The sequence below is a fragment of the Scyliorhinus canicula genome, chromosome 5, assembly GCF_902713615.1.
Source record: "Scyliorhinus canicula chromosome 5, sScyCan1.1, whole genome shotgun sequence".
In the NCBI taxonomy this organism is placed as follows: Eukaryota; Metazoa; Chordata; class Chondrichthyes; order Carcharhiniformes; family Scyliorhinidae; genus Scyliorhinus; species Scyliorhinus canicula.
Window position 1 is genome coordinate 180703137 of NC_052150.1, and position 24032 is coordinate 180727168.

A 24032-nucleotide genomic window follows, 5' to 3' on the forward strand; every position below is an offset into this window, starting at 1 on the left:
AATCAAGCATAGTCAGCAGGATTTTGTCAGGGGGATAACATGTCCAACAAATTTGACTGAATTTTTCAAGGAGGTGACTATATGTGTTGATGAGGACAGTGCAGTTGACATAATCTATATGGACATCAGGCTTTAGACAAGGCCCGGCATGGGGGACTGATAAGATCCTTTGGGAACTGGGGCAATTTGGCAAACTGAATCCAAATTTGCTTTAATGGCAGAAGGCAGAGGATGATGGTCGAAAGTTGTTTTGTGGCTGGAAGCTTATGTCTATGTGGTGTACCACCGGGATTGATACAGCGTCCCTTGCTGTTTGTAGTGTAAGACATAGGAGCAAAGTTAGGCCACTCGGCCCATCAAGTCTGCTCTGCCATTCAATACTTTTCTCAACCCCATAACCCCTGATCCCCTTATTAATCAAGATCTTAAAGACACTCAGTGATTTGGCCTCCACAGCCTTCTGCGGCAAAGCGTTCCACAGATTCACAGATTCTGGCTGAAGAAATTTCTCCTCATCTCTGTTTTAAAGGATCATCCCTTCAAACTGAGGCTATGCCCTGTGGTTCTGGTCTTTCCTACAAGTGGAAACATCCTCTCCACGTCCACTCTATCCAGGCCTGTCAGTAACCTGTAAGTTTGTTTAAGATCCTCTCCAACGAGCACAGACCCAGAGTCCTCAACCGCTCCTCGTATGACAAGCTCTTCATTCCAGGGATCATTCTTGTGAACCTCCTCTGGACCCTTTCCAAGGCTTGTTCCCTACGCATTGCACTCCAAAGTTGACTGTGAGCTACAGTGCCCAATGGATCTGGGGATTATACATCCTGAACAATTTATGAAGTGGGCTGCACCCATGGTGTCTGTAATGAAGCCTGACAAATTTATTTGACTGCGGGGATTACAAGCTCACAGTGAACCGAGCTTCATACCTCGAGTGGTATTCAATACCTAGAAGTAGAGGATTTGTACGCAAAACTAGCTGGAGGGCATTCTTTTACGAAACTTGACATGAATCACATCTATTTACAGGTGGAGCTAGATCCAGCGACCAGAAAATTTGTGACCATAAACACCCATTGAGAATCATTTGAATACACCTGCCTCCTGTTCAGGATCTCATCTACCCCAGAGATTTTCTAGCTCGTAATGGAAAGTCCTGCAGGGTCTGCCAAAGGTGGCTTTCTATGTAGATGAGTACTCATCTCGGGCACCATGGAGAAAAAACATATGGACTACTTGCAAGAAATGCTCATGCGATTTTTCACAAGTGGGCGCCAGACTAAAGAGGAGCAAGTGTGTGTTCCGCATCGAGAGTTTAAAAAAAATCATGACTTATTTAGGAGACAGGGTTGTCTGGGATGGTCTACACCCAGTGGAGGACAAGGTCACAAAAGAGGCTCCGACCCCGACGTAAAGCACTGAACTGTGGTCATTCCTAGGCCTGGTAAATTATTATCGAAAGTTAATCGCCAACCTGGCCACCTTATTGGCTCCACTCCACATACTGTTGAAGAAGGACCAGAAGTGGTTATGGGGTGCCTCGCACGACAATGCATTCGCCGGGTTTGTCGTCCACACAGTCCTCACTCCCTATGATCCAGCTCGGCCGCTAATCTGAACACGAGATGCCTCCCCTATGGTATTGGGGTGGTGCTCGCTCACAGATGGGACAACGGCATGGAACACCCCATCGCTTTCGCCTTGTGGGCCCTGGTGGATGCTGAATGGTGATTATGCTCAAATTGAGACGGCCGGCTTAACGGTAATATTTGGAGTCAAGAAATTCCACTAGTATGTTTATGGGAGACACTTCTTTGTGTGACTGACCACAAGCCCCTGCTCAGCTTTTTAGGGAAGGTAAGGGGATCCCACTAATCCCATCTGGCAGAATTCAGCGTTGGATTCTCCTGCTTGCTGCATATGAAGATTCATTTCAACTCCGCCCAGGTGTTGCAGATTGCCCAGGCCAACTCCCCCAGTCATCTACCATTGCTCATGAGTTCCATGGGAAGTGGTTTCCATAGTTAATTTTATGGTTACCGTGCCAATGACGGCTGTTCAGGTGCAAGCATGGATGCAGTGGGATCTGAGACTGGTGAAACACCGCCACATGCTTTTGAGTGGCAGACTACAGGGGACTCCTATAACCCTACAGCCTTTTGTCCAGAAGCTGTCTGAGCTTAGCATGGAGGACAATGTCATATTGTGGTGAGTTTGTATATAGTCATCCCACCTGCTGAAAGACCTACACAGTGGTCACCTGGGAGCCTCTAAGATGAAGACATTGGCCCGCAGTTATGTTTTGTGGCCTGGTATTCATGGGGACATTGAGATGGACTTATGCAGCTGCCCGGCATGCTAGGAGCATCAGAAGCTTCCACCAGTGGCCGACCTTCATCCATGTGAATGGTCCGCCATGGATGCGTCTGCATGCGGACTTCGGAGGGACTTTCATGGGGTCCATGTTCCTCATTATCGTAGATGGCCACTCGCAGCAGCTTGACATCTACAAAATGGCTATGATGATGCCCAGGACCATGGTAGAAAAGCTCCAGTGTTTTTCAGCACTCACGGGATCCCTGAGGTCCTAGTAACCGACAATGGAACATCCTTCATGAATGAATGGTTTTCCATGTTTTAACTACTGCACAATGACCGACGTGACGACAGGGGTAGCTCCTGCAGAACTGCTGATGGGCTGAAGGCTTAGAAACCACTTGAGCCTCGCGTTTCCGAATTTTGGCAGGAAAGTGGAGGTATAGCAGGAGCCGCAGAAGCTACACCATAACTGGAGGATGCCACGGTAGCAGTTTCATATGGGACACGGTCTATGCTATGCCCGCAACTTTGGAGTTGGGCTGGCGATCATCACCCGCAGCTGTAAACTGGCTGGCAGACTTGGCGGAATTTATCCACTTGGAGAAGATCAAATACACCATCTGAGGGTCAGAGGAAGGCTTCCTCAAAGTATGGGGGCAGTTTGTCGGCCTGTTTCAAGACCTGTTCGGAGCCAACAATAATTAGAAAGGAAGAAAATGAAGATTAGAATAAGACAGAGAGGAATACACAACCCGGGGGGAGGAAGAGAGGAGGGAACCGGAGGGAAATGAAGGGAACACCACAGAGGGAGGGGGCAAACGAACCCCCCCCCCCCCCCCCCCCCCCCCCACACACACACAAGGCAGACACGGCGGAAAATACAAAGGAAAGGTTCTGTCATGTCTAGAACCAAGGTTCTGGCGATAACACTTCGGAGGTCAGCCAGACAAAGGCGTTCGACAAACCAATACACACTGCCCGATGCAGAACCATCGCACGCTGAAACACAGTCTCTGGCAAAGTGGCACAGCAGGCCCCCACCATTGGCTGCTGAAGGGGAGCTTTTGAACTTTGGAGAGGAAGAGGTATCATAACCCTCACGTGAACCACAGGGAAACCATTGTTGAACTTCCCGTGGAGTGCAAGCTTCCCAGGTAGGGGGCGGAGGCCATCCAGCTGTCGTTTGTTAGGCTTACATATAAATCCGCCCCTAACTGTGCCTGGATGTGTTGGCTGTCCCAATAAGGACTAGATTGGGAGAGAGTTACTGCTGTGGGCAGGGTATTGTACAAAATTCAATAAATCCCTGTTCTATTGTCGCTAGCCTCCCAAGTTACTAAAGAAAGCAAGCTCTGGAGTAAGAAATAAATAAGGAGGCTAAATGGAATGTTAGCTTTTGTTACAAGGGTGTTGGGCGTATCCGAGTGAAGAAATCCTGCTGCGATTATACAGTGCTTTGGTGAGACCACACCTAATCTCCTTACCCAAGGAAGCATGTATTTTCCTTAGATGGAGTGTAACAAACGTTACACTGACTGATTCCAGAGATGAAGAGAATGCTTTAAGAAATTTGTGTAGGATGGCCATATATTCTCGAGTGTTTAAAGAATGACTGGTCATCTCATCAAAACATAAAATACTTAGCGGATTTGACAGTGTTCCGACTGGCAAGTTCAGAACCATAGGTCATGTTCTCAAGGTAAAGGGTTGGCCATTTAGGATTGAGCTGAGGAGAAATTTTGTAATTAATTTTTGGAATTCTCTACGCCCAGAGTGATGTGAATGATCAGTTGTTAATGCACGGTAGCACAGTGGTTAGCACTGTTGCTTCACAGCACCAGGTTCCCAGGTTCAATTCCCAGCTTTGGTCACTGTCTCTGCGGAGTCTGCACATTCTCCCTGTGTCTGCGTGGGTTTCCTCCGGGTGCTGTGGTTTCCTCCCACAACTTCTGAAAGACATGCTGTTAGGTGAATTGGACATTCTGAATTCTCCCTCGTGTACCCGAACAGGTGCCGAAGTGTGGCGACTAGGGGATTTTCACAGTAACTTCATTACAGTATTAATGTTAGCCTACTTGTGACAATAAAGATTACTATTATTATTATTATATTTAGGACTGAGAGACTTCCGGTAACGGCGATGTGCTAAGCAGATGCACATCAGGTGGCTCTCCTCTAGAACGAAGCCAAATATGCACATTTAGTCAAAATTAGTCAGGAAATTCGGTCCTATCCCACCCACAATTAAAAAAGGGAAAGGGTCAAATCATCATGCCAGCAAACAGGAGCTCGAGAGGCCACAGAGACGGCAGAACCGGAGGGAAAGGCCACAAGCAGTGGGTGGACAAGTCGGCGGGCCCACAAGGCAAGGGGTCACCAGCCACCCCGGAGAGGAGACCGCCGACCCGAACATCACCTCCCCCCAATTTGGAGATGGATGGAAAACATTCCTGACGAAGGAAGTGACTGAGACGAGGGAGGCAATAACAGAGGAAATCAAGGTGGCAGTGACTGAGGCGATGGCCACCATGCAGTTGGTATCGATGGACTGGGGAAGGAAGTGGAGCTCAGGGGAAGACGAACCTTGAGCTGGAAAAGGTGTCGATGGGTCAGAGCGCCAGGATTGTAGCTCTGGAGGCAGAGATCAAAACGTTTGTGGTGACACTCAGTGGGGCTTGAAGGGGAAAGTTGAGGACCAGGAGAATAGGTCCCGATGTCAGAATAGCCGGATTGTGGGCCTACCAGGGGGAATTAAGGACAGATACTCGACGGGCTATGTGGCCCAAATGCTGGGCAACCTAGTCGGGAGGGTCAGCTGTCCCAACACGGTAGCATAGTGGTTAGCAGAAATGCTTCACAGCCCCAGGTCCCAAGTTCGATTCCCGGCTTGGGTCACTCTGTGCGGAGTCTGCACGCTCTCCCCATGTGTGCGTGGGTTTCCCACGGGTGCTCCGGTTTCCTCCCACAGTCCAAAGATGTGCAGGTTAGGTAGATTGGCCATGCTAAATTGCCCTTGGTGTCCTAAATTGCCCTTAGTGTTGGGTGGGGTTACTGGGTTATGCGGATAGGGTGGAGATGTGGGCCTGGGTAGGGTGCTCTTTGCAAGAGCTGGTGCAGACTCGATGGGCCGAATGGCCTTCTGTACTGTAAATTCTATGATCTGAATTCGTTGGAGATCGACCAGGTGCACAGATCGCTCCGACTGAAGCCCAAAGCGTGGGAACAGCCAAGGGCAATAATTGTGAAACTGCATTAATGGGATCGTGAGAGGATCCTATGGTGGGCAAGGCAGATGAAGGCAAGTGGCCGGAAAGGACATAGAATCCAGGACTACCAGGGCATTGTGGAACACCTGGCAAAATGCTTGCGGAGGACCTGGCAAGGTGCAGGACCGAGTTCAAGCAGGTGAAATCGGCCCTGTACAAAAGCGGAATGAAATTTGGCATGCTGTTCCCAGCCAGGCTCTGGGTCACGTTCCAAAATAAGAAACATTATTTCAACACCCTGGCAGAGGGGGATGAGTTTGTTCGGATCAACGGCAACGCTGAGAGCGAAGTAGAGGAGGAAAGAGCGGTGAAAAAAAATATGATGGATGCACACTAAGTTTGCATGGGACTGTACTAACTTGGTTTGATCATAAAGATCAGACTACATGGAGGGTGATGGCAACAGAACACAGGGGAGGGTGAGACCAATGGAACTGGAGGGTATAGAAAAGGGGTAAAATCAGCCCTGGCAGGGGGGCCACCACTTTAGTGGGGAAAGCTAGCGCAGGATGTATGAAAGCAAGGGGTCCCGCGATGCACCTCCTGGCAGGGAGGGAGTGTCTGGCGGTGGGAGGAGGGGTGGACTGGGGGACCATGGGTAATGTGAGGAGGGGGTGGGAACACTAGGGAAATACAAGGAAAAGAGAGGGATGGGTTTCCGATTGGCTTTAGCAGATAAGGTTGAGGGAACAAGAAGCAAGCAATCCCGGAGTGCAGGGTCGCACCCAGGGTACACAACTTAAAAATGTTGTTTTTCACATTTTCTCCCAAATTTGCACCCACCAACAATAAACAGTAATGAATATAATGTCAATCCCTAATCAATAACCAGAATCCCATCCTTCCCACCAAACCCCAAACATTAGCCCGCATGTTAACATAAACGAATGACAAAAAGGAATCGGAAATCACCCATAGTCACCATTAAAACGCACAGTCCCCCTCCCCCCAACCTTCCCAACCACCCCCCCCAACGAATGGTTGATGTTATCCAGTTCTTGAAAGTGCATAATGAACAATGCCCATGAATTGTAGAACCCCTCTAGCCTTTCCCTCAATTCAAACTTGACCTTCTCAAGAGTCAAGAATTCCAACAGGTCCCCCCGCCATGCCAGGGCACAGGGTGGAGAGGTTGCTCTCCTTGCAAAGTAGCTATGTTTAAAACCTGGAACCAGATGAGACAGCAGTGACCGCCGATGAAAGGGGAACATGTAAATTGTACATATGAACCGTCTTGCTCATCTGTTGTATAGTGTACAGATCTAAAAATTCAATAAAAATATTTTAAAATTAAATTTAAAAAAAGGACACTAGGCTGGGGGGTGGGGGGGTTAAGGTCTTGGGGGTTATTTACAATTTACAAAAGCCAAACATTGTATTCGGTCTATACAGACGTGTTTGTTTTGTATTGTATAAAATGAAAAATAGGAATGAAAATATTTATTTTAAAAAATATATTCTGAATTGAGATTGATAGATTCTTGGGAGCTTAGGGAATCCGGGATCAGATGGAAAAATGGAACTGATGACATCTTTCCATGATCTTACTGAATGGGCAGACTGAAGGGAACCTATTTCTTGTGTTATTATGATCTTATGTTGAACCTGTCCACCTCACCACCTCTCTCTTCGTTGAGATGATTTTTTGAACTTGCCTCTTTGACCAAGTTTTGACCTAAATGTAGCTCGGTGTTAAATATCGGCATTTGAAGCCCCTCAAGAGGATTTCCGACATAAACGGTACATTAAGAATGCAAGTTTTGTTGATATACCTAGATGACCCAAATTTTATCACTCCCCATTTCGTGGTACTAATTTCACCCCAGTCATGGGTAACCAGAATGGTGGGTCATCTCTCAGTCCAAACATTTTAATTAGAATTAGTCGATCTGTGCTATGCATTACATGACCCATTCTATGTCAGGAAAATCAGTTTTCAATCATTATTTCTGTTTCTCTTTCAGGATATTGAGTTTGCTGAATTGAAAATCTTGGAACCAATACTTCAGTTCTATTTTTATTATGGCTTGGTGTCAGACGGATTGTGTTGAAAAACCTCTCTGTGCAGCATTCAGGAAACTGGGAACTTGTGTTGGTCAAAATCCCTGGTGGTTCTTGCTGGTTCCTCTGGTTGTTTCTGTAGTAATAGGGGGAGGATTTGGTTTCTTTGCTAAAAATGAAAACAATGACATAGAGTATCAGTTCACACCTATTAATGGACCAGCAAAATTAGAGAGAAAGTTCATTAAAGAACATTTTCCGACAAATGATTCGCAATTCTTCTCTAGGCCGAGGCTGTATGCAGAGGGGGCATTTGCTTCTTTCATTGCTGTTTCAAAAGATGGCAACATCCTTACAGAAGCAACATTCGAAGAGATTCTGTCCATTGATAAAAATGTCAAAGGCTTTCAAATTTATGACAGTGGCACTGCCTACAATTATTCTAATCTTTGTGCAAAAACTGGAGCCATTTGCTTCTCAAATCCACTCTTAGATTTGCTAAATTATGATGCTTCTCTGGTTGAGAAAACAAATATTACTTACCCAACAGCTAATCGTGCTTTTATTGCTGATGCACTGGGTGGTGTTGAATTAAACAAAATTGGAACTACTATCAAAAAGGCTAAAGCTTTTAGGTTGCGCTACGAATTAAGAGAAGATGATGAAGAAAACAAGAGACTCAGTTTACTCTGGATTGAGGAGTTTCTACGTGAATTCCCAATGGCACTTGCACAGTCAACACATATTGAGGTAAGGATTTAAAATAAGCGGATTAACTTTTTAAGAACTCTCTCTCTTCCCCCAGCAGAATTTACCCTTATGTCGCGATCAGAAAAGTTCTATTTGGTTATCTGCCATATATATCATTGACCATCCTCGTAAATATAAATTTGAAATATTTGGGAATGTATATGCTGTGAGGCAACTGAAACCTTCGCTACTCGTAGAATTCTTTTGAAAAATTCCACTGCAAAAAAATCACAACTTTATCACATTTCACTGAGAAATGATCCAAGATTGTGTACAAATAACAAATGTCCACTGGTTTATACGGTTGCTTCACTAATTTGAAATTGTTATACATTATCAAGCTTTTCAAAATTTTTGAAAACTCGATCTGCCTTTATAAGTGTGTAATGCATTGGGCGTGATTCTCCCAGACAGGGAGAAATCGTAAGGCTGGCGTCAAAACCGGGCGGTTTTGACGCCAGCCTCCCCCTCCCCGACCGGGAACCGATTCTGGTCCCCGGTCGGGGCTAGTATGCCGCGGCCGTGAACTCCGGCATCGCGGGCTTAACGAATTTTGTTAAGCCCGCTTGCCAGAGTTTGCGCCGGCTGACGCGTCACATGACGTCAGCCGCGCATGCGCGGATTGGAAGACTCCAACCCGCGCATGCGCGGATGACGTCATCGCGCATTTGCGCGAAACCCGCGCATGCGCGGGCCGGGATGCCCCTCAGCCGCCCCGCGAAGTGATACAGCGGGGCGGCGGAGGGACAAAGAGTGGGCGGGCATCGGACCCGGTGCCCGCGATCGGTGGGCACCGATCGCGGGCCCATGGCACCCTTGGCACGGCCATGGTACTGCCGTGCCATACGATGCCATGGTTTTCAAAATCGGGACTTTACGGCCCTTTTTACGAACGGCCAGACCAGGTGTGTTTGCCGTTCGTAAAAACGGCCGTAAAGGGCTTGGAATTCGGCCCATCGGCCAGCTGAGAATCGCTGCTGGCCGTAAAAAAACGGCGGCAGCGATTCGTGTCGGGAGTTGGGCGTTGGGGGGGGGGGGGGGGGGGGAATAGCGGGAGGGCGACGGACTAACGTGGCCGTAAAAATTTACGACCCCCGCTATTCTCCGCACCGTCGTGAGTGCGGAGAATTGCGCCCATTGTTTTTAGTGTACAATTGGCGTGATTCTCTGTCTGGAAGTCCGTATTCTCTCACCGGACGAGAATTGCTACTGATTTGTCCCCATGATCAGGAAGCAATTCAGTACCCTTACCATGCAAATTTATGCATGGCAAGGATTGCGAGGGTTTCCCAAGGGAATCCTGCTAACGGGACACCGTCTCTGGGTGTGTGTCCCTTCCCCCAAGTACGGGGATGACCTGCCAACCCCTTTTTTCTCTCTTCTCCTTCCTGTCTGGAAGCTAGAGAGCAGTCGATATTGGGACAGTGGAAAAAAAATAATTACGATTCTAACACTCACCTGGAAGCATCTCGTGTCCATTCCTGGAAAGAGAATAGCTGTGACCTGTGTTTGAATCCCTCCGATCAGTTAGCTACAAGCCATTCATTCATTAATCCCAATGAGCTGTGATTGACAGCTTCCATAAACCAGTTGTGAACCTTGCTTTATTCATAATCTTCATGGATGAGTAAGTTTAGGTGCTGAAACCACATTTTTTACGAACATCAACCACATCTGTGCTGTACTGTTCTATGTTCTATCAAAGAGTTAAGTGCATTCCAATCACACCACTTCACACTTGAATGATTTTGAAGTGCTAAGCCGGACATTGACGGTACTTAACTCTCTTTGATGTGCTTGATGTATGTAAACATTGTGTGGTTTCAGAGCGAACCTTGATTTCGGCTGAATGTCCAATTCTCCATCCCATCATGGGTCGCTATTCCAGCGCCGTGGGGTGGAAAGTCCAGGGCAATGTTTGCATAAAGTAAGGTACTTCTAGAAGTGCATCTTTAATAGTTAATGAGTTAGGTTAATCAGATTAAAGTTAACTTGTTCATACGTTTTTAGCGAGGCATATAGAACATAGAACATAGAACAGTACAGCACAGAACAGGCCCTTCGGCCCTCGATGTTGTGCCGAGCAATGATCATCCCACTTAAACCCACATACCCCTAACCCAACAATCCCCCCATTAACCTTTACACTACGGGCAATTTAGCTTGGCCAATCCACCTAACCCGCACATCTTTGGACTGTGGGAGGAAACCGGAGCACCCGGAGGAAACCCACGCACACACGGGGAGGACGTGCAGACTCCACACAGACAGTGACCCAGCCGGGAATCGAACCTGGGACCCTGGAGCTGTGAAGCATTGATGCTAACCACCATGCTACCGTGAGGCCCCATGTCTGGGGGCATAGTTGGCTCTTATTTACTGAAACAGGATTGTGAGATGAGATGCGGACTTCTCCCTTTGACAGACAAAGTGTTGACCCCACGATTGAATTGTAGAGTTTTGCATTCCCATTGGGACACTAGTTCCAGCACTATTCAGGACATTCCTAATGGGCCAGTACTCTGCCTATATGAAACTAGTGCAACTCTCATAAGCGCTGGCATTGGATTCGCTGGAGTCGGCACTGGCACTGGATAACTTGAGAAGAAGGAGCTGCTCCTAAGCACTCCACTACCCACACACTCTCTCATTCCAACCAAGAAGATGGCCCCAAGGGGAGTTGCCCCGTGATTCAATGATGTGAACCTCAATTGAATGATGGATGTAGTGGAGGAGAGGCGGTACACCCTCTCCTTACGGTGGGCAGGAGGTTCCCACCTGATGATGTTAACCGGGCCTGGGGGCGCTGGCGGAGGGGGTTAGTGCTGTGGGCCTCGCCATGCGAATGTGTATGCAGTGTCAAAAAAAGATGAACAACCTCCTTCGGTCAGCTTGGATGAGTCACCACTTTTGTCTCCTGGCATCACTCTTGTTTGCTTCCTGCCCCCTCACCCCCTCCCGGAGAAATCAAAGCCCATCTGCCTGTATCCCCCTTACATCCCACATTGCACCAAACCCCAACACCTGCACTGTTCCTTTTGGCCAGGTGCCTTACACACACAGTTCACCAGCTGCAGACTGCCATGTAAATCGTATCTCTCAATGTGCATTGTCTCTTGCCCAGGAGAAGATGGTGTATAACCGCCGGGAGTGTGAGAAGGCCAGAGGAGGACCACTGGACTTGCGTATTCTAACTGCTGCTGAGAAGAAGGCAATGGAGTTAACTGGGGAGGTCGGCATGGGTCAACCAAGTGAGCCCCTAATGCACAATGATGTCCGTATTGCAAGCGAGTCACCCCTCTCCCCCACACCACTCCTTCCCAGGAACTCAACATATGTCTTGTCTTTTGTCTTGCAAGATCACCATCCGATGAAACCGACCCATCCAGGGTACTCTGCCCCCGGCCATAACCCTAGGACAACCCCGGAGGACCTGTCCGGGGACAACACTGACTTTTCGGCCCTGCATTCAGATGCAGCCTCTACCAAAACAGCGACTATCACCTTGGAAAGCTTTATTACTGAGGAGGCTCCTGGGGCACGTTGTAGTGCATACGTTATACATGCTGTGGCACATCGGGTGGAGGAAGGAACACCGAGTGAGTGGGCAGTCGGAGGGCTTAGCTGTAGTCCAGACAGATATTGCGCTTCTGGAAAGAATGATCCTATCGCTGGTAGAGATGCAGATGCAGAGCCAACACCTACAGGATCAGCAACTTTCTAGCGCTTGCAGGTGCAGTTAGAGGAGTCTAACCGCCTTCAGGTGCAGGAGATCGTGCTGACAATGCATGGTACCCAGGCCATCACTGAATGGGTGGTGTCCGTGGTGAGAAGTGCAAAGCCAAGGGTAATGACCTGCAAGGCTTGGGACCCATTGTGCGGTGGATGGCTGAGGCTCAGCAGAGGGGAGCCCAGTCACCAGCAGCCATGCACCAGGCCCACATGGCCTTTGCTGCAGGCTCTCCAGAACTTAGCCCAGTCACAAAGGGTCATGGCTGAGAGCGTCTGGAACATTGGCTGACCTCACCCAGTCACAGAGGGACATGTCCCTGTCTCTGCTCCATGGTTGAGGGGATCAAGACCCCGGTTGAGACGAGAGCGGGCCTTCAGGACTGGCAGCGCCAAGTGATGGTGGAGTATATGGAGCTCACTCTGTCCTCACCTCCGTCCCATGAAGTAGCCAGGGGTTCATCGAGCAAGGCTAGGAAGGAGGAAATGCTGGTGACTGTGCCTGTGCTCCCTCGCACCCCCATCTGGCACTGCCTCATCTGATGGGCAGCGGGCAGAACAGGGTAGCAACGAGTCACCTGTGACACAAGAATGATGACTGGGCCCTCCTTGGTCCAGGCCCTCCAGAGGTCACAACAAGAAACGTAACGGGCCGCCTCCATGTCTGGTGTGCTGTTTGGGGAAACATGTAGAAGGAGCGGTGGAGCATTCAAGATCAGGAAGGTATGCACCAGTTCAATTGGCAGGGGTGCAGCACATAGGTTAGAGGTAAGGATTAGGGCACAATACTGTACACAGTTACAAGTAAACACATTTGCACTAAAATTTCAGCTTGCCTCAATCCTGTGTCCAAAGGGTATGAGGGATGGGCTGTGTTGGGATGGGGTTCATGATGTGGAGATGCCGGCGTTGGACTGGTGTGAGCACAGTAAGAAGTCTTACAACACCAGTATGAAGTCCAACAGGTTTGTTTCAATTCACTAGCTTTCGGAGCACTGCTCCTTCCTCGGGTGAATGAAGAGGTGTGTATATATATATATATATATATATAAGACAAAGTCAAAGATGCAAGACAATACTTTGCGAGCATTTGCAGGTAATTAAGTTGTTACAGATCCAGAGAGAGCGGTAATCTCACGTTAAAGAGATGTGAATTGTCTCAAGCCAGGACAGTTGGTAGGATTTTGCAAGCCCAGGCCAGATGGTGAGGGGGTGAATGGAATGCGACATAATCCAAATTCCCGATTGAGGCCGTACTCATGAGTGTGGAACTTGGCTATAAATTTCTGCTCAGCGATTCTGCGTTGTCGTGCATCCTGAAGGCGGCTTTGGAGAACGCTTACCCGAAGATCAGAGGCTGAATGCCCTGCATTGCTGAAGTGTTCCCCGACTGGAAGGGAACATGGCGAGGCCATGCAGACGCTGCAACATCGGATTAACGGACATCATATGACAATCGCCAGGCAGGAATGTTCTGGCCTGGGCTTGCAAAATCCTACCAACTGTCCTGGCTTAAGATAATTCCCACCTCTTTAACCTGGGCTTACCCCTCTCTCTGGATCTGTAAAGAATTAATTATCTGCAAAGACTCGCATTCAAAGTATCATCTTGCTTCTTTGACTTTGTCTATGTATATGTTTTTGGAACCTACCTCTTCATTCACCTGAGGAAGGAGCAGTGCTCTGAAAGCTAGTGATCCGAAACAAACCTGGTGGACTTTAACTTGGTGTCGTAAGACTTCTTATTGGGGTGGGCTGGATGTTAATGTTGTCAAGTTGGTGGTTTGGGTGTTGGAGGATGGCGCGGGGCAGGGTCTCCAGGAAAATCTGATGTTCCACCAAGGATCACGCTCTGAGGTGGCAGGAAATGGGGCCAGAGGTGTGAGATCACCATGTAGGACGGCCCCTATTTGCTGTAGTCCAGACAGGTATAACACTTCTGGAAATAAAGAATGATCCTATCACTGGTAGAGATGCAGAGCCAATGCCTACAGGAGGGGTATTAACAACTTTCGAGCGCTTGCAGGAAAGATTGACAAAGGTGCCACGGACATAAGACAAAGTGGGTGTTAATGGCAGCGTTAAGAACTAAAAAAACGCTAATAGTGGGATAAATGTAAAATAGCTGAATGAAACTAAGAGAATAAAGATCTGTGCTCAGTGAAAACAGATCAAGACAGATGGCCCTGTGGGGGAGGGTGTTGTTTGCATTAGGACAAACCAAGGAAACCAAAAACAGAAAGGGGGTCAAGGGGTCAAACCAAGGACACCAAAGAAAAGCTCAAAATGGACGGAATGTTTACAGCCCAAAGTTGTTGAACTCCATGTTCAGTCCAGAAGGATGTAACTTGCCTAATTCGAAGCTGAGGAGTACGATTCTCCCAAAAAGGAACAAAGTCCCCGAACGAGCGTGTTTGGCCGCCTGTTTCCTTACCCCCCCACCTCACACACACAGTATCCAAAATGGTATACTTGTTTGAGAGGGTGACAATTAACGGGGGAATTCTACACTGACTGCCTGCCCTTTCTAGTCGCCCATCTATCTTCCTGCACCTTGGGTGTAACCACATTTCTATAACTCCTGTCTGTGGCGCTTTCCGCCATCTGCATGCTCTTAAGTGCATCCAACTGCTGTTTCAAAAGAACCTCGCGATCTGTGAAGAGCTACCATTGGGTACACTGCCTGCAGATATAGTCATCCAGAACATTGGAAGCATCACGGACCTCCCACATCTCACGGTTGAAACACTGCACTCCGCAATAAATTCAATAGTGAACTCAGGAGAAACGTCTTTTCCTGGAGACTGCTACTAATAGGGAACTTGCTATTACATAGAATAGTTGAGGCAAATGGCGTAGATGCCTTTAATGGGAAGCTGGATAAGTATACGAGGGGGAAAGGAATAGTGGGATATGTAGGGAGAGTTGGATGAAATGGGGGTGGAATTCTCCAGTCCCCCAGCCGCGTGTTTCTCGACCTCATGCCATTCCCTGGTGGTGGGATTCCAACTTCCTGCCGTCTGGCAGTGGGATTTCCTATTGAAACCAACCCATGCTGCCGGGAAACCTGTGGGCGGGGCTGTGCTGCCAACGAGAAAGGGGAATCCCAATGGCCGGAAAATTCCAATATAGTATTATGTGAGATGTATCTTCCAATTAATTATTTTTCAAGTTCTGTATAGTTCTTTACCGTTTTGGGGTATTGAAGGGATTGCCTTATCAAAAGATAGAATGTGCAAGCTGGGGATATGACAGGAGAGTGGGACTAGGTAGAATGGTAAAAAGAAACTCTCCAGACTTAATGAAAAATAATTAATTGGCAGGGAAATCTTGCATGGTACTATATTGTATGGTACTTTATCAAACGTAATATTGGATTTGATTCATTGAATATACTGAATGGCCTCCTTTTGTACAGTAAGATTGTATGAATGAGACAAGGAGGAGGTCTTCTCATTTACTATTGTACATTCAGAAGCATTTAGTTATGTGATGATTGTATGTATGTAAATAACATTTATTTTTACTGATTGCAGGTTTCACATTTTACGTCTGTCTCGAGGCAAGAAGAATTTGGAAAAAATTCCAAAAGGATTATCCCTCTTTTTTCACTCACATATTTTCTTTCAATATTCTTTTCCATCATGTCTTGTGTGAGGTAAAGTTAATTTCCATGAAACTTGCAGTATTGTTTTTTACAATAAATATTTCACACAAAATGTTACTTAACAGAAGGTGTCCCATTTATTTTTAGGTTTGACTGTGTGAGAACTAAGGTCTCGGTTGCTGCTCTGGGAGTCGTATCAGCTGGATTAGCTGTGCTTACTGGGTTTGGTTTGCTGATGTATTGTGGGATGTCATTTGCCATCGATACTGCCAATGCACCCTTTCTGATTCTAGGTAAGTATTTCACCGACAATATTTGGAATATCATTGTCTGTCAGACAGGCTTATGTATAGACTTTGTTCTGGCACATAGTGGACATATTTGTGGGAGTTAATTGGTAGTACCTGGCAGCATCTTGGCCATTAAAGATGCTTGTGACTGAAACCTACCCTAAACAAGATACACTGAAGCAGCATAAATACCGAGCTATAACTTGGCATCCATATGCTTTTCACATATAGTTGAATATCTGTAATTATACATCGACATAAATAAAGAATGGAATTGTATGTATGTGAACTAACATATATTTTCTGATTTTTATATATGCTACACAAAAGTCCAAACTCCTTTTGTTAGTGGCGAACCAAAACCAACAATTCTGTCACGTGGGTAATATATCATAAAACCTTTTAAAAATTGCAGTTGGTGGGGTGGGGGGTAGTTGCAGTAGACAGCAGGCAGGCTCCCAAAGACATGGCACCCTGATGTACAGATCCAGCCTGCCATGAAGAGAATTGACAGCATTAAACAGACTTGTTTGTAACTGTGCTGAAGGCTTCCAATCCCAGGATCCACAAATTAGAAGTTAGGGACATGAGAAGGCAGTGCAAACAGGGTTTTGTCATCCAAAATATTAGTGATGTGGAATAAGTTGCCAGAGGAAGCTGCTTAAACATTCAGTCTGAATAGGTTCAAGAAGCAATTGGTTGGAGAGGGGATTGGCAGATATGGACCTCTATTTTGTTCAATGTGTACACCATTACAAAAATGATGCACTGTATAAATTGAGAAAATGGGCTTGGACAAATTCCCTTATAAAGGGTCTCTCCTCTTATACAGTCTTGATAAGTAAATAGTGAAAGCATAAAGTATGTTTAGAAACAGAAAATAGGAGCAGGAGGAAATAATTTGACCCTTTGAGCCTCATTTGCCATCCGTTCCGATAGTGGCTGATCATCCAACTCAATAGCCTAATCCCCCTCCCCCCCCCCCCCCCCCCCCCCCCAATCCTTTAATCCCGTTCTCCCTAAGTGCTATATCTACCTGCTTCTTGAAAACGTGCAATGTTTTGGCCTCAACTACTTCCTGTGGTAACACATTCCACAGGCCGATCACTGTGGGTAAATAAATTTATTTTCATCTCTGTCCTAAATGGTCTACCTCAGACTGTGAACCCTGGTTATGGACATCATCAGGAACAACCCTCCTGCATCTACCCTGTCTAGTCCTGTTAGAATTTTATAGGTTTCTGTGAGACCCCCTCATTCTATTGAACTCTAACGAATACAATCCTAACCGATTCAATCTCTCCTCCATATGTCAGTCCCACCATCCCAGGAATCAGTCTGGTAAACCTTCACTGCAGTCCCTCTAGAGCAAGAACATCCTTCCTCGGATGAGGAGACCAAAATGGCATACAATATTCCAGGTGTGGCCGCACCAAGGCTCTGTATAATTGCAGCAAGGTACCCCTGCTCCAGTAGTCTAGCCCTCTTGTTATGAAGGCCAACAAACCACTTGCCTTCTTTACCACTTGCTGCACCTGCATGCTTACTTTCAGTGACTGGTGTACCAGGACATCAAGGCCTCATTGCACATTCCCTTCTCCTAATTTATGGCCATTCAGATAATAGTCTGCCTTCTAGTTTTTGTTACCAAAATGGATAACCTCGCATTTCTCCAAATTATATTGCATCTGCCATTCATTTGCCGACTCACTTAACTTGTCCAAATCACACTGAAGGATCTCTGCATCCTCCTCCCAGCTCACCTTCCCACCCAACTTTGTGTCATTTGCAAATTGGAGATATTACATTTTGTTCCCTCATCTAAATCATTAATATACATTGTGAGCAGCTGAAGTCCTAGCACCGATCCCTGTGGTACCCCTCTCGTCACTGCCTGCCAATTTGAAAAAGACCCGTTAATTCCTACTCTTTACATCCTGTCTGCCAACCAGTTTTCTATCCATCTCCATAAACTACCCTAACCCCATGCACTTTAATTTTACACACTAATCTCTTAGGCAGGACTTTGTCAAAAGCCTTCTGAAAGTCCAACTATACCACATCCATTGGCTCCCCCTCGTCAACTCTACTAGTTACATCCTCAAAGAATTCCAATAGATTTAAAAATGATTTCCCCTTAATAAATCCATGCTGACTCTGTCTGATCCTGCCACTATTCTCTAACTGCTTCTGTTTAAAATCTTTGATAATGGATTCTAGAATTTTCACCACTACTGATATCAGGCTTACTGGTCTTTCATAGAATCATAGAAAAGTTACAGCGCAGAAGGCAGCCATTTGACCCATGCCAGCCCAAGGACAAACAGGTGCCCTTTCAAATCCCACTTTCCTGCACCCGGTCCATAGCCCTGCAGCTCAGAGCACCTAAGGTGCAGGTCCAGGTACAGGAGGTCTCTGCCTCCACTACCAACTTGGGCAGCGAATTCCAGACACCCACTACCCTCGACATCAAAAAATTCTTCCTCCTGTCTCCACTGCACCTTCTGCCTTTTATCTTGAATCTAGAATCTCCCATGGTTCTAGAATTCTTCACCAAGGGAAACAATTTTATTCTGTCCACTCTATCTCTTCCTCTCATAATTTTGAACACCTCAATTAAATCACACCTCAGCCTTCTTTGTTCCAAGGAAGATAACCCCAACCTATCCACCTATCCAACCTGCGCTGTTTAGCACAGCGCTAAATCGCTGGATTTGAAAGCAGGCCAGCAGCACGGTTCGATTCCCGTAACAGCCTCCCCGAACAGGTGCCGGAATGTGGCGACTAGGGGCTTTTCACAGTAACTTCATTTCATCGTGACGATAAGCGATTTTCATTCTCTCCTCATAGCTAGACTTTTCTAGCCCTGGCAATATTCTTGAAAACGTCCTCTGCACTCTCCAAAGCAATTACGTTCTTCCTGTAATGTGGTGACCAGAACTGCACACAATACTCCAGTTGTGGCCTCACCAGTGTCTTATACACTGTGTCTTCAACATTACATTCTTACTTTTATATTCTGTACCTCTACCAGTGAAGGAGAGCATTCCATGTGCTTTCTTAACAATCATATGTCCTTGAACTGCTGTCTTTAGGGACCTGTATACTTGTATGCCAAGATCTCTCACTTCGTCTACCCCTCGTGGTATATTCCCATTTATTGTGTAGTCTCTATAACTGTTTGACCTCCCTAACTGCATGACCTCACATTTCTCTTTTTAAATTCTATCTGCCACTTTATCACCCACTCCACCAATCCATCTATTATTCTGGAGATTGTAGCTATACTGTCCATCACTCGGTCAATCTTGTGTCGTCTGCAAATTTCCCAATCGTACACCATTTCCCTATTAATATTGATTAGCCATGATGTGGAGATGCCGGTGTTGGACTGGGTTGGGCACAGTATGAAGTCTTAAAACACCAGATTTATTCGGAATCATGAGCTATCGGAGCGCAGCTCCTACATCAGGACTCACCGTGAGTCCTGATGAAGAAGCTGCGCTCTGAAAGTTAGTGATTCCAAATAAACTTGTTGGATTTTAACCTAGACTTGCAAGACTTAATATTGATTAGCTAAGATAGAAAATATTCTTCGAGAATAACTTTGCGTTAATAGTTGCTGTTTCTCTACTTTGATTTAATTCGATAGATATTAATGTCATCTATTGAATAATGCCATTGATTTGTAAAGAAATATTCAGGTACCCAAGAGATATGTTCCTCAATGTACAATTTTAAGGAAGTATTTAGTTTAAAAGAAAAAATATTAACTAATGACAATTCAGTTCAAAGATTTCTCTTTAGCCATCAGACACAACTCCAGGTGTAACCCGATTATGCTATTTAAGAAGATAAAAGCAAATTGCTGGAATCTGAAATAAAAGCAGAAAATACTGGACAATCTCAGCAGGTCTGACAGCATCTGTGGAGACAAAAGGGAGCTAACGTTTTGAGTTTGGATAACTCTTTGTCAAAGCTAGAGGTAACTGGAAATGGAATCAGATTTATACTGTAGTGGGGGGACGTGGAGCAGTGGAGCCGGGTAGGGGGCTAGCGATAGGTGAAGATTGACAAAGATGTTGAGGGCAGGAGACAAAAGGAATGTAAATGGGTGTGATTAAAGCTAAGAAGGGTGCTAAAAGTGGCACATTAGATTAGAATGTATAAATGGCAGAACAAAGGTGAGTAGTGTGTCAAAGGGCAACGAGGAACAGATGGCCCAAGTGGGGTAGGGGAATGGGGAACAATGGTGAGGGGAAAAACGGATCAGTGGAAGAAATGAAAATAAATTGATAGAAACAAAAATAGGGTGAATGCGTTGTTGAACTCGATGTTAATACCGAAAGGCTGTGATGTGTGGTGGAATCAAACTAGAGTTGGCAGAACTGGCGGTGGATGATTCTTTAAATGCAGAGACTGGTGGGATGATGAAAAGTGAGGACAAGGGGGATCCTATCCTGGTTGTCGGAGGAAGGAGAGGGGGTGAGGACAGGGGTGCGGGAGATGGGTGGGACACGATTGAGAGTCCTGTCAACCACAGTGGGCAAGAAACCACGATTAAAGAAGAATGGAGACTTGTCAGCAGCACCGTTTGGAAAGTGGCATCATCATAATCGATGCCAAGGAGGTGGAGGAACTGGGAGTCCTTGTGGGATGTGGGGTGTGTAGAGCTAGCTGTGGTTGAAGTAGCTGTGGGAGTTGGTGGGTTAGTAATAGATATTAGTGGACAGTCTCCCCAGAAATTGAAATAACAAGCTCAAGGAACAGAAGGGAATTGTCAGAGATGGACCATGTGACGGTGATGAGGATGGAAATTGGAAGCAAAGTTTTTTTTTTAAAATTTAGATTACCCAATTAATTTTTTCCAATTAAGGGGCAATTTAGCGTGACCAATCCACCTACCCTGCACATCTTTGGGTTGTGGGGGTGAAACCCACGCAGGCACGGGGAGAATGTGCAAACTCCATACGGACAGTGACCCAGGGGTGGGATTCGAACCCGGGTCCTCAGCGCCGTAGGCATCAATGCTAACCACTGTGCCACCGTGCTGCCCCATTGGAAGCAAAGTTAATAGGTTTTCCCACGTCCAGACGGGAACATGAAGTGTCAATGAAGCAGTCATCGATGCACCGATAAAAGAATTGTGGGATGGGGCCGAAGTAGGACTGGAACAAGGAATGTTCCATAGACCCTGCAAAGAGACGGTCAAAACTGGGACTCAACAGCCCCACCATTGTTGGCAGGTTTGATGACAAAGCCAGGGTTGGACCTGAGAGAGCGGAGTGCACATAGGTCAGAAGGTGACAGACTGGAGTTGGTGCGAGGAGCAGAGAAATTCAGAACACACTAACTCTCAGACACCTCCTTCTACCTCCCCCTGGACCATGACTCCACCACTGAGCATCAAACCATTGATTCCAGGACTGCCAATTACCTCATCTCCTCTGGAGATCTTCCCTCCACAGCTTCTAACCTCAAAATCTTCCAATGTCGGACAGATTGTTTCTACCTCCCCCCAAAATCTGTAAATAGTACTGTCCCAGTAGGCCCATCTTGTCTGCCTGTTGCTGCTCCCACCTACTTCAAGAAGACCATCATCATACCAGTGCTGGGCAACGTACCTCAACGCCTTGACATCGATCATTATGAAGTACTTCGAGAGGTTGGTCATGAGACACATCAACTCCATACTCTCAGAATGCCTTGATCCACTGCAATTCGCATACCGCCAAAACTGGACCACAGCAAGTGCCAACTCCCTGGCTCTACGCTCATCCCTGGAGCATCTCGACAACAAAGATTCCTACGTCAGACTTGTATTCATTGACTACAGCTCTGCCTTAAACACCATAATCCCAACCAAGCTCATATTAAAGCTTCAAAACCTAACCTGTGCACCTGGATTTCCGACTTCCTGACCCATAGACCGTAAACAACAACACGCCCTCCACAATATTCCTCTACACTGGGGATCTGCAAGGCTGCGTACTTAGCCCCCTACTATACTCCTTATACACCTCTGACTATGTGGCAAAATTTGGCTCAATCTACCTCCATCTACACGTTTGCTGATGACATGACCGTAGTGGGTCGGATCTGGAACAACGATGAGCCAGAGTACGGGAGGGAGATAGAGAACCTAGTGGAGTGATGTAATGACAACAATCTCTCCCTTGATGTCAGCAAAACTAAAGAGCTGGTCATTGACTTAAGGAAGCAAAGTATCATACACACCCCTGTCTGCATCAATGATGCCAAGGTGGAGATGGTTGACAGTTTCAAATTCCTAGGTATTCACATCACCAACAATCTGTCTGATCCACCCACGTCGATGCCACGACTAAGAAATTACAACAGCGCCTATACTTTCTCAGAAACTAAGGAAATTCAGCATGTCTGCATTGACTCTTACTAATTTTTATTGATGCACCATAAAAAGCATCCTGTCTGGCTGCATCACAGCCTGGTATGGCAACTGCTTGGCCCAAGACTGTAAGAAACTACAGAGTGTCGTGAACACCCCCCAGTCCATCCCACAAATCTGTCTCTCATCCATTGACTCTGTCCACACTTCCCACTGTCTTGGGAAAGCAGGCGGCATAATCAAAGACCCGTCCCACCCGGCTTATTCACTCTTCCAACTTCTTCCATCGAGCAGGAGATACAAAAGTCTGAGAACACGCACTAACAGATTCAAAAACAACTTCTACCCCACTGTTACCAGACTCTTGAATGACCCTCTTATGTATTGATCTGATCTCTTCAGACTTCTTCTCTACTGAGTAGTAATGCTTCACTGATTGATACACAATGTAAATAAAATCGACACTGGCATCGGGTGAAGCATATGGAAGAATTGTGGGATGGGGCCGAAGTAGGACTGGACAAGGAATGTTCCACAGACCCCTTATGACCTATCTGCACTCCGCTCTCTCAGGTCCAACTCTCGATTTGTCATCAAACCTGCCGACAATGGTGGGGCTGTTGTTGTCAGATGTACTGACTTCTACCACAGAGGCTGAACACCTGAACAATCCCTTCAAACCAAAGGTGTGGTTATGGGTATGTGCATGGGTCCCAGTTTTGACCGTCTCTTTGCAGGTACTGTGGAACATTCCTTGTTCCAGTCCTACTTCGGCCCCATCCCACAATTCTTCTGTATGCTTCACCCGATGCCTGTGTCGATGTATTTACACTGTGCATCTATCATATGTCCTGTGTTTCTTTTTTCTCATGGATGGAATGATCTGTCTGGACTGTACGTAGAACAATACATTTCACTGTACCTCGTGACAATAAAATAAATCCAATCCAACTTCGACCCTATCCCACAACTCTTTCATCAGTACATTGACGACAGCTTCGGTGCCACTTGTTCCCATCTGGACCAGGAAAAATTAATTAATTTTGCTTTGAATTTCTACCCACCTATCACCTTCACATGGTCCATCTGTGACACTTCCCCTTGACCTTTCTATTTCAATTTCTGGGAATAGACTGTCCCCTAATATCCATTGTAAATCCACAAACTCTCAGAGCTACCTTGACTACAGCTATTCACACCCCACATGCTGTAAGGACTTCATCCCATTCTACATTAGATTTAGATTTATTGTTACATGTGCCAAGGTACAATGAAAAGTTTTGTTTTGTTCTGCGCACAGTTCAGGCTGATTGTTCCATACATGAAAAACATGACATGCCACAAATACACAATGTAAATAAATCGGGTGAAGGGTTTAACCCCAGCCTCTGGTCATTATCCATGTAGAATTTGCACATTCTCCCCGTGTTTGTGTGGGTTTTACCCAACCACTCAAATGATGTGCAGGCTAGGTGGATTGGCCACGCTAAATGACCCCTTAATTGGGGGGGAAAAAAAAATTGGGCTCTCTAAATGTACTTTAAAAAAAAGAGACATAGGGTGAAGCAAACAGAATGTAGTGCTACACAGCAGAGAAGATGCGTGAAGAGATCAGTTTAGTCCATAAGAGGGTTATTCAGAAGTCCGGTAACAGTGGGGAAGTTGTTTTTGAAAAAATGAAATGAAAATCGCTTATTGTCACGA

The 24032-nt window shown here is 46.4% G+C and overlaps 1 protein-coding gene across 1 annotated transcript in view; it reads left to right on the forward strand.

The window, feature by feature from the left end:
- Positions 1–24032, forward strand: part of LOC119966464 (patched domain-containing protein 3-like) — a 42693-nt gene that overhangs the window by 10998 nt on the left and 7663 nt on the right. Inside the window, exons 2-4 of the mRNA XM_038798195.1 lie at positions 7550–8336; positions 15601–15722; positions 15819–15964. Coding sequence (XP_038654123.1) covers positions 7608–8336; positions 15601–15722; positions 15819–15964 — 997 coding nt within the window. The 5' untranslated portion in view covers positions 7550–7607. The remainder of the gene's footprint in view (positions 1–7549; positions 8337–15600; positions 15723–15818; positions 15965–24032) is intronic.